General features: G+C 36.4%; 4 protein-coding genes and 1 non-coding gene across 12 annotated transcripts; 1 reads left to right on the plus strand and 4 right to left on the minus strand.

Moving 5' to 3' along the window:
- Positions 1-458: 458 nt before the first annotated feature.
- Positions 459-1318, minus strand: LOC105769643 (17.3 kDa class I heat shock protein). The gene has a single exon (XM_012590414.2). The coding sequence runs from the start codon at positions 1141-1143 to the stop codon at positions 673-675; it is 471 nt and encodes a 156-aa protein (XP_012445868.1). The 5' UTR covers positions 1144-1318; the 3' UTR covers positions 459-672.
- Positions 1319-3469: 2151 nt separating this feature from the next.
- On the minus strand, positions 3470-5969 carry LOC105769641 (uncharacterized). The gene is made up of 5 exons (XM_012590411.2): positions 5478-5969; positions 5094-5369; positions 4692-5013; positions 4054-4164; positions 3470-3954 (listed from the first exon to the last, which is right to left on the minus strand). Exons 1-5 carry the CDS (start codon positions 5691-5693, stop codon positions 3839-3841), a joined length of 1041 nt encoding a protein of 346 aa, XP_012445865.1. The 5' UTR covers positions 5694-5969; the 3' UTR covers positions 3470-3838.
- Positions 5970-7087: 1118 nt separating this feature from the next.
- TRNAD-GUC (transfer RNA aspartic acid (anticodon GUC)) lies at positions 7088-7159 on the plus strand. Its single transcript has one exon. It is a non-coding gene; the product is annotated as a tRNA-Asp (tRNA).
- A 240-nt stretch (positions 7160-7399) lies between these two features.
- LOC105770868 (uncharacterized) lies at positions 7400-9386 on the minus strand. Of its 7 annotated transcripts, none has more exons than XM_012592226.2 (6): positions 8805-9324; positions 8285-8375; positions 8061-8182; positions 7883-7958; positions 7732-7783; positions 7400-7646 (listed from the first exon to the last, which is right to left on the minus strand). In XM_012592226.2, the coding sequence occupies exons 1-5, from the start codon at positions 8925-8927 to the stop codon at positions 7767-7769; spliced, it is 429 nt and encodes a 142-aa protein (XP_012447680.1). In that variant the 5' UTR covers positions 8928-9324; the 3' UTR covers positions 7400-7646; positions 7732-7766. The 7 variants fall into 7 exon arrangements, with proteins under 7 accessions (XP_012447680.1, XP_012447678.1, XP_052486966.1 ...); XM_012592224.2 differs by having other exon boundaries at positions 8058-8182; positions 8805-9315; XM_052631006.1 differs by lacking the exon at positions 7732-7783 and having other exon boundaries at positions 7784-7958; positions 8805-9386.
- Positions 9387-10870: 1484 nt separating this feature from the next.
- On the minus strand, positions 10871-13040 carry LOC105770624 (protein THYLAKOID ASSEMBLY 8-like, chloroplastic). Of its 2 annotated transcripts, XR_008196045.1 has the most exons (4): positions 12593-13040; positions 11806-12196; positions 11533-11601; positions 10871-11272 (listed from the first exon to the last, which is right to left on the minus strand). XR_008196045.1 is itself a non-coding variant. In XM_012591903.2 (3 exons), exons 1-2 carry the CDS (start codon positions 12968-12970, stop codon positions 11807-11809), a joined length of 768 nt encoding a protein of 255 aa, XP_012447357.2. In that variant the 5' UTR covers positions 12971-13040; the 3' UTR covers positions 10871-11272; position 11806. The 2 variants fall into 2 exon arrangements, 1 of the variants encoding a protein (XP_012447357.2); XM_012591903.2 differs by lacking the exon at positions 11533-11601.
- Between the last annotated feature and the right edge of the window lie 86 nt (positions 13041-13126).

The following is a 13126-nucleotide window of genomic DNA, read 5'->3' on the forward strand; positions in this document are numbered from 1 at the left end:
TGATATTATCCTCTGATGGATATATTTCAAATTTTTAAAATTTAACTGTTTTAAATATATATTAAAATTTTAAGTTCAAATAAGTGGTTGATAAGACAGATTATACTATATTATTAAAAAAGACAGTTCGTAACTGTAAAACTAAGAATCATCGTGGAAGTTGAATGTTTCTCCCTCCGTTTGATCGACGTCCCTGTCTTAAAGCCTACTTCTGAGCAGTCAACAATACATGGGCGTAATGGTTATAGTCTTCGACTAAGAGAAATGGAACTGATTTACCAAAGCTTCAGCAAAGTACATCAACTCTTTATAAGAGGAGATGTTTGTCAAGCACCTTCATAAAGTATATGAGCTTTATAGTTTTAAAGATCGAAAACCAAAAAGAGGCGATTTTCAAGGAAGACGAAAGCAGTCCTCCCATCATTTTGACAGCAAAGTTGAATCCAGAAACAGAGGAGTAGAGAAACGAAAGAACAATTTACATTTATTGATAGAAACTTGATAACATTACAAACTGTAATTTGATAATAACTTCAACATGTCATCCACAAACAAGGGATCTTGTTTATTCATCTAAACAAGACATGGAAAACATAAAACACACGCCAAACATGAAGACACAGAGTACCTTATAATAGCTTTATATGTCAAGAACAAAACCATTGAAGCTCTTTAACCAGATATCTCAATGGCTTTGACGTCAGGTTTCTTCACTTCCACCTTAGGAACGGTAACCGTAAGAACTCCATTTTCCATTGAAGCCTTGACTTGATCCATCTTCACATTCTCCGGCAACCTAAACCTCCTCGAAAACTTCCCACCACTCCGCTCCACACGGTGCCAGGTGTCGTTCTTGTCTTCCTTTTCTATTTTCCTCTCCCCACTGATTTGAAGCACCCTGTCATCTTCAACGTCCACTTTAACTTCTTCTTTCTTAAGCCCTGGAAGATCAGCCTTAAAGACGTGAGCTTCAGGGGTTTCCTTCCAGTCCATGCGAGCATTGACAAAAGCCGAGGTTTCTGGGGAGCCTGTCGTCAGTGAAGAAGGGAAAGGGAAGTCCTTGAAAGGATCCCATACATCAAGAGCGAAAGGATCGAAGACGCTGCTCCTTCGGTTACCAAATAAACTCGGGATCATAGCCATTTCGCTTACCCAACCGAAACAATGATCAACGAAAAACTGAAAAAGAAAATGGAAACTGAAAGTTTTTGATTGCTGAGTGTTTCAGATAATCTTGCTGATGCTAATGAACTATGTCATGTTGAGAATTTATAACAAGCTGAAGAGGAATCTAGTATTTTCCCCAACTTTCATGTTTGTCTTTTGGGCCTTAAAATTTTAAATTATATTTCATGAACATTAGAGAATTAGCGCGAATGATCTGGATTCTACTGCTGTCCGAATTGGGCCCAAGTCTACTTATTTATGATTTCTTATATTGAAATTACAGCATAATATTTTTAAAAGGAAAAGAAATCCAAAGTGGAGCTTGCCATATATGTATAGGTGCCAAGAAAATTAAAATTAAATAGTACAAATTTAACAGTACAAATTGGGATAATGTACTGTACACTGTACAGCTAAAAACCCTAAAATTTTGTTCTTATTAGCAAAGGTTTTTTTAATACAAATTCAAAAAATTGATAAAATTTATATGCAATCAAAGTAAAATTTTACAGTACTTGGCATAGCAACCACAATGAATCATATGATCATGGCATGGCAGCACCACCATTGTCAATGAATGGCACCTCGGGGATGCACTACGGCAAGAAGATGATGATGATGCATATGACCTTCTTCTGGGGCAAGGACGCCGAGATCCTATTCTCGGGGTGGTCAGGCAGGCGTTTGGGTGGCGGCATGTATGCATAATGGATCTCTCATTCTCGGTTGATCAAGCCAGGTGGAGCGAACAATGTGTGGGCTGGCGTGGTGCAAAGTTTGTTGCATGCCGTGCGGGTAGGTCTTGCTTATTTGGTAATGCTTGCTGTCATGTCCTTTAATGGTGGGGTGTTTTTGATGGCGATTGCTGGTCATATGTTAGGCTTTTTGTTGTTTGGTAGTAGGGTTTTCAAGAGAAATATGGATATATTGTCTTCTAAAAAAACATCTGATCATCTTCCTCCTATGAGCTGCTGATTGTTCACATAAGTGTATTGGATCCTTCTGTTTCAATTCCTTAATTAAATTTATATCTCATTGTAGTACTTGCGAAATTTATAGCAATGTAGGATATGGAAAATGTTAAATCTGAGACTATCGGATAAAAGTAAATGAAATAAGCTTCAATTTGAACATTCTTTTACTCCGCACTTAATAAGATCATAAAAGAACCAAAACAATTTACAGGCTTCTAAACAAGGTCAGTGGCCCGTTTTATTGAATAAGTGCAATGGTCTCGAGCTAAAGCTTGCACCGACATATATTCGCATTCAGTACTTGAATAGAATTTTGGTAACTTGATAAAAGAAATCAAGCCATCATCTACTTGCAACGAACATATGGGGCATAATGATCCAACAATTAGCCCTACAAATTGCACGCCTTACGCATTCAAAGAATTTGAATAGAAAAACAGAAAGCAATATGAATGCTGATCAATCGCTTTCATCATTGCAAGCTGTAGCACTGGATCTTATCCTTATGTTTGCCAGAAACATAGATCACAAGTCAAAATGGAAACAGAAAGATTATCACATTCATCAGAATTATGAAGAAGATTTGGATCATTTCAATACCGACATACGTACACACATACGCACATGCACATATACATAAACACAGAAGACACAATCTGGAAGGAGTCGTTAGATCTTGGAAATGGAAAGAATCTGACCCCACAAACCACAAGCAAGCACTTATTTTCCAACTTCTCCCACACAGCAACAGTTGATAAACGAAAAAAATACAGCAAAAGGACAAAAGGGTGCACAAATGACAAAACTTTGAGGGGCGCTGGCAAATCAGAAAACCACCCTGTCTTACCCTTTAAGCACCTAAAAAGAGGCTAAAGTCTGAAGTTCAGTCTTTTCGTCCAAGAAACTTTGAAAAAATTGGAACTTTCCAAGTGACACTTGAAAGCTATTTTCAAGCTTATAGTGACAGAGATTGCATGGACGCATATGGATTAGTGTTCTTCTCTTCAGGGTATATTTGTCTATTATTTTATGTTACAAGTGGGCCAAGTGGGTCTTCTCTAGAATTTGAGTGAAAGGCACGAATTTGGTTTCTGGGTCTGGGCTACAGCATTGGCAAGCAACAAGAAACTTGTATAGAATGTTTACAAGAGGCCAGAAATTTTGTTTCAATGAGATGAAGTTCACTGCTGCTAATGATTCATGTCATCTTTATTCTCACTTTTAATTTTGTTTACTTTTTAATGATGTGTAAATGAAAAACCAATCAATTTCCTTTATTTGTCAAAGTACTTAATCATCACAATGATATCCCATGATATAAGGATGGGTTTGAGAAACCAAAGGAAGTTTCATATTGCTTATAGCTGATTTTATTACAAGGATTTTACAAAAGACATCTCCAATAAGCTTACAGATACTTAAGCCTGCAGCCAGAGGAAGGTACAAAGACTGTCTGTACCCATCATTGTCATAAAGCAAATTTATTTTATTTTCCCATCTAAATTAAAACCCTTTAAAACAAGGGGGAAAGTGAAGAAGAAAAATACATATTCTTAACCCTAGATTCCCTATATTTTGACCACTGTCTGTATTTTATTTTGGCTTTTTTTTCCTCTTTTATTCTGCCTTGAACTTGTTTTGTATTGTTCCCTTCATACATTTAGCTTTGATTGAGAGAGGCAGAGGGGATTGTTATTTTAATATGTCCATTCTTGAGGTAGATTCATTTCTTGATGGTTCAAAGCCGGCACCGTCTTGGACTGATTCTTTTGCAGTGAATGCATGCTATTATTCCTCCCACTTACACAAGCATCTGTATAGGAATCATTTAAAAAAAAAAGAGGTATTCTTTCAAAATTAAGTCGCTAAAGGATGAAGACAAATGCGAAAAAAAAGAGATTTTTTTTCTCACCGTGTTGTACGGGAAAAGCACTATTACTGGACCTTGTTGGAACACCTGTTTTCTCGAAGTGGAGCTTCAGTGCCTGTACTACTCTTGCAGGAATCAGAACTGTGGCACATCCTGACCAGAACAAAATCCAGGTATAAATATCTAGGAAGGAACATCTGTTATGAGGCCATCAATTTTCTTACAAAATTCATGAAATCATGAATCTAGATTTCCAATTCTAACATCTGTAAAACCAGACTTTTATTTAAAGCAACATGCAAATAGACTAAGGGGGGACCATGACAAGGTGAAGATTCCAGTTCACGTTAATCAAAATTTTGGACACTAGCAATGGAGGAAAGATTTATTGATGAAATGGAATCTGAGAACATGGGTGGGAATATAAAAGAAAATTATCAGATTACATGGTCAAAACTAAGGAAACCCAAAATAGTAAAATGTAAACCTAATCAGAAGATGGGATGGAATTGGGAGTTGATCGTCCACTGAACACTTAACCACTCCCCCCAACAAATCCAACCAAACTTTTGCCTAAATCCTAAAGGCACACCCCAGAAATTACATAAAAGTAACCTTTCAATTATTTTAAGAACCAAAAGTCAAAAATAAAAAGCTAAGGAAAGGTACTTTTTTGTAACCTTGTTTCTTGCGTGACTCAGTAGGGGTTCCTCCTATTCCACGAGGCAAGAATACCCCGGTTCCACAAGAACCATTTCTTGAACCGGATGCATTCAGGAAAACCGCTCTCATATGAGAACCGGCTTGTTGGTTGCTTTGTTGTTGTTGTTGTTGTTGTTGCTGCTGCTGTTGCAGATTATACCAGGGATTATTAGAGTTAGTGACGGCTTTTTGGCCATCGTTAAACCCACCGAACACTCTTCCTTTGCTTTGATGATAATGGTTAACCCTTGGCTTTTGTTCCATTTGCTTCATAGCTTGCTCCTGTTTAAGCCTGTAAAGCTGTAAATATTATATGAAGAAAAATTAATGCTGTTTCATCTGTAAATTAAGTCTTCAAAAGTAATGATGTTCATTCTTACTTGGATTGCTCTTATTTGATCATCAATAAGGGCTTGTTTTGATTGAATTCCAGCATTCAGGTTTCCCCCAGAAACTTGGATTGAATTGGATGTACTTGAAAATCTCTCACCTTGGTTATATCTTGCCGTTTCTTCAGTTATCTTCATCTTTTCAAAATTCCCAACCCAAGGTGCCATTGGAGGAGATGGCTCCCTAGATGGTACTATTGGACCATCCAGGTTCGAGCCAAACTGTGACCACAGCGTTGATTCCGGTGAACAAGCCAAACCCCATGACTTGAAAACAACAGTGAAGGAAAAATAAAAAGGATCAGTTTTTTAATGTAAAACATATCGAATCTTTGGTATTATTAACATGATCAAGAAGAATAGAGGATGGGATACCTTTTCAAGTTTATCATCATCAGGAAGCATGTACTGAGCCATCTGGCGAGTCAACTCACCAATGTAATCGTCTTCTTCTCGAGTGCTGTCTGTTGAGCTTGAACTCGGCTGATCGGAGCCAATAGGTGAACTCAACCCGGATCCAAGGTTATCTTGAGGAGTGAAAAACTGAGAAGGAAGCAATAACTCAAAGTTGTGTAGGTCAACAGCCATCATTTAATGGAAATATAAGTTTTGCACTTTAAAGTGACACTGGAAAAATCAGGTGAGTGGCTTGATGATTTGCTATTATGGATGTCGCTGGTTCGACAAGATACAATTATTACCTGATCTACTACACATGAACACTGAAAAAAAAGAGAGAGAGAACAAGAGAGTAATAAAGAGAGGGTGTGGGAGAGAATCCTGTGGGACTTTGTAACCGATGTTATAAGGAATGGAAATATGGGAATTTTGGGTTGCTTCTTGGGTTCTTTTTAAGATACAGACAATATTAAAAAAAACAAGACAAGTTGAGCAAAAGAAGACTTATATAATGTTGTTTTTCCATTTATGTGCGGTGCTTGTTTTGTGTTATGTATGTTGGTTATAGCAGGTAGGACTTTAGACTTGTCCAAATTCAGCAAAATTCACCTCACCTGCCATTTGTTAGGGAGTTGCACTCTGGGTAATTAAAAAATTTTGATTTTTTAATAATAATATTAGAATTACTAATTTAAAATATAAGCAAATTGTTGAATAAGGTACAAATTGAGGGGTTTGAGGTTGATTGTTTCCACAAACAAAATAAAGGTTAATGTGGTTGACCGAGGATCAGTGCTTTTGTTCTGTCTTCACATTCAAGAGTGTAAATAGAACAACTTATTCCATTTGTACCCAAAACAAAAGGTTTTGTAGTAACTGGACCTTGTTAAAAAGAGAAGATTTTGGTTTGCCTTTATTATATTTCCTTTAAGGTTTCGCAATTTAGTCAACAAAAAAAAAAATTTAAAGCTGATTAATGGGAGCAGGTGAGAATGAATAGAGATTTTGGTTGGAAAGATTTGGTACATATAAGTTAAAAGTGGTTTATCATTTTTTAGCTTTCGGCTTTCACTTATTTAAGTTCAATGGCCCAATTGGTTAAAGCTCCTGCACTCAATAACAGAGCGTGAAACTTCATTTTGGGGCCAAAATCTAAGGCTCTGAAGCCCAATTTCCCTAAAACACAGGCAGTCCAATTAGGCAGAGAAAGATAAAAGAGTACGACAGAATTTTCAACTTGATTGATATTGTATTGGCTTCTTAAACCATAGATGGATATCATGCAGAAACTAGTGGTGCCTTGACGAATATTATTCGATCCTTTGGTCACATCACTGATGCAACCAACTTGCATTTATTCTTGCCATTTCCCATTTCCTCTACCTCCTTCGACCAAGCCAGTTGGAGGACAAGGATCTAGTGCACAAGTTATCGTAAGAAAGAAAACTCAGTACCTCTCTTGAAACAAAAAAAGAAAAAACAGTATCAGTTGTTACAACGTGTATCAAACTAGACGTTGTTCTATTAAAGCTTCTCTTAAATGCTTTTTATTTATAAAATAACTTTGAAGACCTCTCATCAACAAGGTCGTTGTAGTATAGTGGTGAGTATTCCCGCCTGTCACGCGGGCGACCCGGGTTCGATCCCCGGCAACGGCGAAACGCTTTTTTTCCCCCCTGCAAAAAAGACATCACTGGGCATGGAATTCGTGCCTGTCTTGTGTGATGTTGGTTTCAGATTTTCGTTGTTGTTAGAGGTCGGTTTTGGCTTCGTTGCAGATTTCAGTTTGAGGACTTTTTTGAGTTGTTGGAGTCTTTACAGTTTTTTTTCTTTTATTTCTATTATTTGGATATGGAGACGGATGATGAGTATTGACTTGAGTAGTGCCTTTGCATGAATTGTGGAAAAAGATACTTGTTTTTCAATTTTTGCTGTGCAACTTTGATACAAAGCAAAAATATGGTATTTTTGATACAGAATCTCAAGCATGATCTTTTACATATAAAGGACTTCTCAAGCTTCATTTTCCAGAGAAAAATTATGAAAAAGGTATTACTGAAACGATTTGAAATCCAAAGAGTCGGCAACTTATTCATGCTTTTATGTTCTTCCATAATTATTGGCTTTGCTTTGCTTTATGAATTCCTGCAAATTTTCAGGATTAACAAAGTGTGTTAGTGTAAGAAACTCAACTGAAATCTTCAGACAAGTTTATTGAGAATCCGAATACCTTGGAGAATTTCAGGTGCATAGGAAATCTAGGCTCTAATAATAAAGCGAACCTGTAGAAATCCAAGTCAAGTGTTTGAGATATAGGAATAACTCTAAACCCAGAGTTTCGTTGATCACCAACTTGAAGCTTTCAAATAGAAAATCAGTACCTTGCCACCAATTCCCTCTAGAAGCATCCATTGAATTGTTTCCATTAGTGTCATCTTCTCCCCCATCTTTTTTAAACTATAGTCATTCACCAAAATATATACAATAATTACTTTCATATATACACATGTATCAGAAACTAGTTTTCATATCAGAGTTTGATATGTCGAGACTCACAACCGGATACGATGTTGTAGATGTTTGGCAAGTCGAGGGATGGGAATACAAGTCTTGCCCACCGTAGTAAAGAGATGAACTTAAATGGCATGGTTCAACCCTTTCTTCCTTGTTTGGCAGTGGAGCTACATTATATGAACCAAAAAGAAAAGATTAATCAGACAAAGTTATAGGAGATTAGTGAAACATATATATACAGTATACTCACACACACACAGATCAATAACCTTGCATACCTTGTCTCCAAGCTGAACCTTCTAAAGGCTGCTTTGGCCATGATTCCAGCACCTTGGAGCCTGAGGAGTTCTTCCCTCCAACCTGGAATTTCATACAAAGAAACCTCTAATTTAGACCAAAAATATGTGTCGGCCATGATTGTCCAATACTATTTGAAAAGTCTGAGTAACTTCGAAATATGAGACCTTTCAGCTTCAGTTTTAAAGACTTGTGTACATGTCAGAAAAAAAAAAAGGGAAATTTACTGGAGCATGTCAATAACATCCTGAAAAGCTCATACCCTTATTAGACAAAAATTAACCTTTTCAATCTTTCTTAAAACTGTTAACCCTATATATACCATAATACAATAAAACTTGGTAGCATGAATAATGTACTAAAACATGTCTAGTGTCTAATCAGCAGGATTGAATATACGAAGAGAAGCAAGAAAGGAACTGAAAAGATTCAAAAGAAATAAAACCATAACAAATACAATCACCAACGCAAAAAGAAAGTATATGTATATACCGAAGATGGAGGTGGAAAAATGGAACTGAAAATCCCTTTTGATGATGAAGATGATGAATCTTTGGAGCCAAAAAGATCAGCTGTGAACGAGGAAGAAGAACCAACTTGTCTCTTAGTCTCCATTGCTTTTTCTTCTTTGAAACCAGCCCCGAAGTAAAACAAAGGTCCAAAAACTAAATCAAATACAGTGTACCAACGCCTTCCAAGAAAAGACTACACCAGTTGAAAGAAAGAAAGAAAAACAGATAAGATTTGCAGAGAAAATACAAAGGGAAATGAGCAGTGCACGTGACGATCACAGTATATGGGAGGGATGTATAACTGTCTCAGTAGACCATCAAATATATACACTCAAAATTAGTTGACATTGCAGTGCAGCCCATGTGCCTATCATCATCAAACCAAAAAAGGTGTTGTATGACTATGGTAAAGAATTCCCTTCTTTTTCTTTTTTCTCTTTTAAAATCAAAAGAAATGAAGGAATTTTGCTATTAAGTTTCCTCTCATTCACAGTTTATTCTCTCAATCTTACTTTTTTTCAACTATAGTAAGGGATAAGTGCCACGGGTGGTCCACTTGGCATCCTAACTGGCTTACTGCCATCTGTACTCAAATGGATAAATGCAGCCTCTCTTGGCTCTATAGGGTCAAAAACAAACCCAACTAAACCGTCCTTCCCTAACAAGTACTTGACCCTTCATGTCCAGGGAATGATTTTCTTTTCTTCTTTACATCGAATTTCATTTTTAGTGAATATATACAACTTTTTAATAATATGATTTGTATGAACCAAAAGTGTTAAACCCGAATTCAGGGAATGAATTCTTTGGATATAGCTTCAAGATGGGTTGAATGAAAGATTTGAAGAGATCTCTATTCTTCTGACTCACATGCAACAAGATAACTAGATAAGGTTTAATTTCCCCACTCACTCATCCTTTTCCTTTTTATGTGCCCTTAATAGTTGTTGACCTTTAATTATTCTCTTTTAAATACCAAAGTTCGACACTAAAATAGCATTTAAATGAGATTATTATTTATACTTGAAATTGAAGCTACCTAACTAATCATATTGATGTATTTGGCATGACGAAGATACTAAAATGCTTACCACCAAATCCCCTTTGCCTTCTCTGCTTTCCTTTTTGGCTGTCTGTCATTAAATGGGTTCAATTATTATTATTATAATCATTACTTTAAAGAAAATGGGTTCAATTAAGAGGAGCCAGATTTTCCATTAGGAATAAACCATCACTTATCCGCATTTTAAACTTATCCAAATCGAAATCGGTTTCCGATTGGGGGGTTTTGAGATATCATTATCCAATCTCACATATTATGTGCAAATTGCATGCTATTAAGAGCAAAGTTGGTGATGTTTTGGGACTAAAATAAGATTGAATATTCATAGAGATAAAGGTGATGCGTCAGCTCAACCAATTTGGAGAGTGATAGTTTGACTGAATTTTCCTGGCAAAAAATATCCAGCGTTGTGGTCATTTTCGGTCATGATGATCTCGTCCTGGGAAGTAATGGTTGAGAGAGCATGCTGGGATTTTGTTTGATGGAGCTTCAATTTGTAATCTCATGCAACATGTTTCCATCCGTAAACTGAAATTTTATTAACATATCATGTTTCTTAAAAAAACATCTCGGTTTCAATCATATCAAAGATATTTATCTTATGAACTACGCTTTCATTGTTTTTGGGGGGAGGGGGGGAATCCATATCAAATTTGTGAATCCAATAATGAGTTGTGAGAAATAATAAGCAGAATCGGGTTCACCAAGAATAATCAAAATTCTTCTTGCACCCATATGTATTAGCTTGAAACAAACAACTTTTTTCCTTGATGAAGGTTTCAAACTTTCAATAATAGTTCGAGTATCTCATCCTCTTTTTCCTTTCATCTCCTTCCTTATAAAGCAAACTCTTTACTTATTTATTCATCGATCTTACAGCAATATGGCCAATTGGCTACCATTGTTTAGGCAACCTGCTAGAGGATAACGACATGATAACATAACGCAAACATAACACAAAAAAATAGTGAAAACACCGACCATAGCATGACCATCAAACAAATTTATAATACGAGTTATAATGTAAATATAAACATTGTCACCATTATAACATGAACAGGACATTATACAGCAACTGTTAGGTCTCAAGAATGAGCCCAACAAATGTTATCCATCTTCCATGTGCATCTAGCAATAAATCAAGGGCAAACTTTAACGTGAATGAGTCCAAGACATGTTCTAAGGTACACCGCAGTCTTAAGATGGGAGAACTCCTTAATGACACAGACATGTCGACCATGCTATCTCTGAACAGGAATTATCTCCAATATAAGATCTTCTTCAATGGAGTAACTCATTCTTTGCTTCCTCCTTGTAAAGCATTGCTGTCTTAACCGTACGAGTTTCTATCAACCCTATGCAGTCAAGATCACTCATTTGAAGCCCTGAAACCAATGACAATTGAATCAAAATAAAAAATAAAAAAACACGTCATATAATAGATTAGTGTAATCCAGTGCATTTGTCAAATGGAGAACTGCATTACCAGTTCTTTTCCAAATGATTAATTTAGTTGCATCAAGTGATTAACTAATAACACTGAACTAACAAAAACTATTGGTTCTCACAAAAACAGATAAAGATTGCAATGATCCTAGAAGATCCATTCAGTCAAGCACTAGGACACATCATATGCATAGATCACCTAATAAGTAACACATTTGAGTGCACAAGAAGCACTGGTTCAACAGAGGTAATAGCTGATGCCAACATCCTGGTAAGAAAAAGTTGATAGTCTCAGAGTTGACATGGATAAGTTAGCTGCTTGCATGTACAAAGCTTTCTTAATGAATTATTAACCAAACTACCCTAAAAAATGTCAATTCGTCGTCACCAATTATTACTGTTATTTCTTTAAAAAATGAAATGAAAGAAAGAAAACACAAAAACTAGAAAGAGCATGGGTCACTATGCAAACCTCAACATCTGCCAAAAATTTCTTCTGGAGGATCATAAGCATGCTTTTCTGGAAAGAGCTCCTCAAAATCTTTCTTAACTTTGTTCCTCAAAAGAGGATGTGGCAGAAGCCCCTTTAGTAAAATCCTGAATGGCAACTCCTCTGGTGGATCCGGAGATTTTATCATATCCTCATATATGTTCATTGCATCGGCAGGAGAACCGTCCCTCAGGAATCCCCTAATGATCTCGGTGTATGCCTGAGAATCAGGGAACAGATTTTCCTTTCTCATAGATCCCCATAACTTCATTGCTTCATCCATTTTCCTGCATCTCGCTAATGCAATAATCAAGTCCTTATACAAATAGACGTCAGGTGTATACCAGTCTTGCTTTTGAATCACCTCAAAAACCTGAAAAAGCAGCAAGATACAAAATATCAAGCAGATGATATTATAACTCAGAAGCAACCTTATCTACTTCACAAGGAGAAAACCCGATTAAGTACTCTGTGTATGCAACAATAAAAACACCCATTCTCATGCTCAATAACTATATATATTAGTGTACTGAAAAAGGAATTACATAATTTCAGTGCAAAAAGGCATTAGGGTTTTCTGGATAATGGGCCGGAAATTCAATGCTCACCAAGAAATATTAAAAATCTCTCTCGAGCATTTGATCAAACAAAATAAAAGCAATCTCATTTCACTCTAACTCAGAGAAAAACGAAGAATGCAAAAGAGTCCAGAAAAACCCAAATAAGAGAAAATTAAAAGAATTAATGGAAGTGAAAATGCAAGGAGTACCTTTACAGCCAGAGAAGTCTCCTCTTGACGTTCAAGCTCTGAAAGAACAGCAATCAAATCCATCTTCAATAGCCTTAAAACATGGGTTTTGATAAATTTCAGAACTTTATCTTCATCATCCTTAAATCTCTTTAAACCCAATATTACAAAAAGGGCTTCTTTCCCTATCAGCTTTTTGCCTTTCCAAAGGGGACCTCTCGGTCTCCCATCATGATATTGCTTAAACCCTGAAATGGGTTTATGGAAATCGGGTTGTACAGGTGGAATTTGAGGTTTTACAAGAAACGGGGACCTCGTAATACTGTTTTTCGTGAGGTTTTGAATGCGGATTGACGTTAAAATTGGGAACTTCGATTTTGAAAAGGCGCGAGTTGCCATTAGAGCCGGTAGAATACGGGAATGTGAAGGGTTTAGGAGAAGAAAAATACTCCCAAGTCCTTAAATTATACTCCGTTTTTCTCATTTTGATCCTTAAATGTTTTTTCTACCCAGGTCAGAACAAGGTTAAGGGCTGTTCACCAATTTGGTCCTTTA

This window comes from Gossypium raimondii, chromosome 5 (assembly GCF_025698545.1).
Source record: "Gossypium raimondii isolate GPD5lz chromosome 5, ASM2569854v1, whole genome shotgun sequence".
Classification (NCBI taxonomy): domain Eukaryota; kingdom Viridiplantae; phylum Streptophyta; class Magnoliopsida; order Malvales; family Malvaceae; genus Gossypium; species Gossypium raimondii.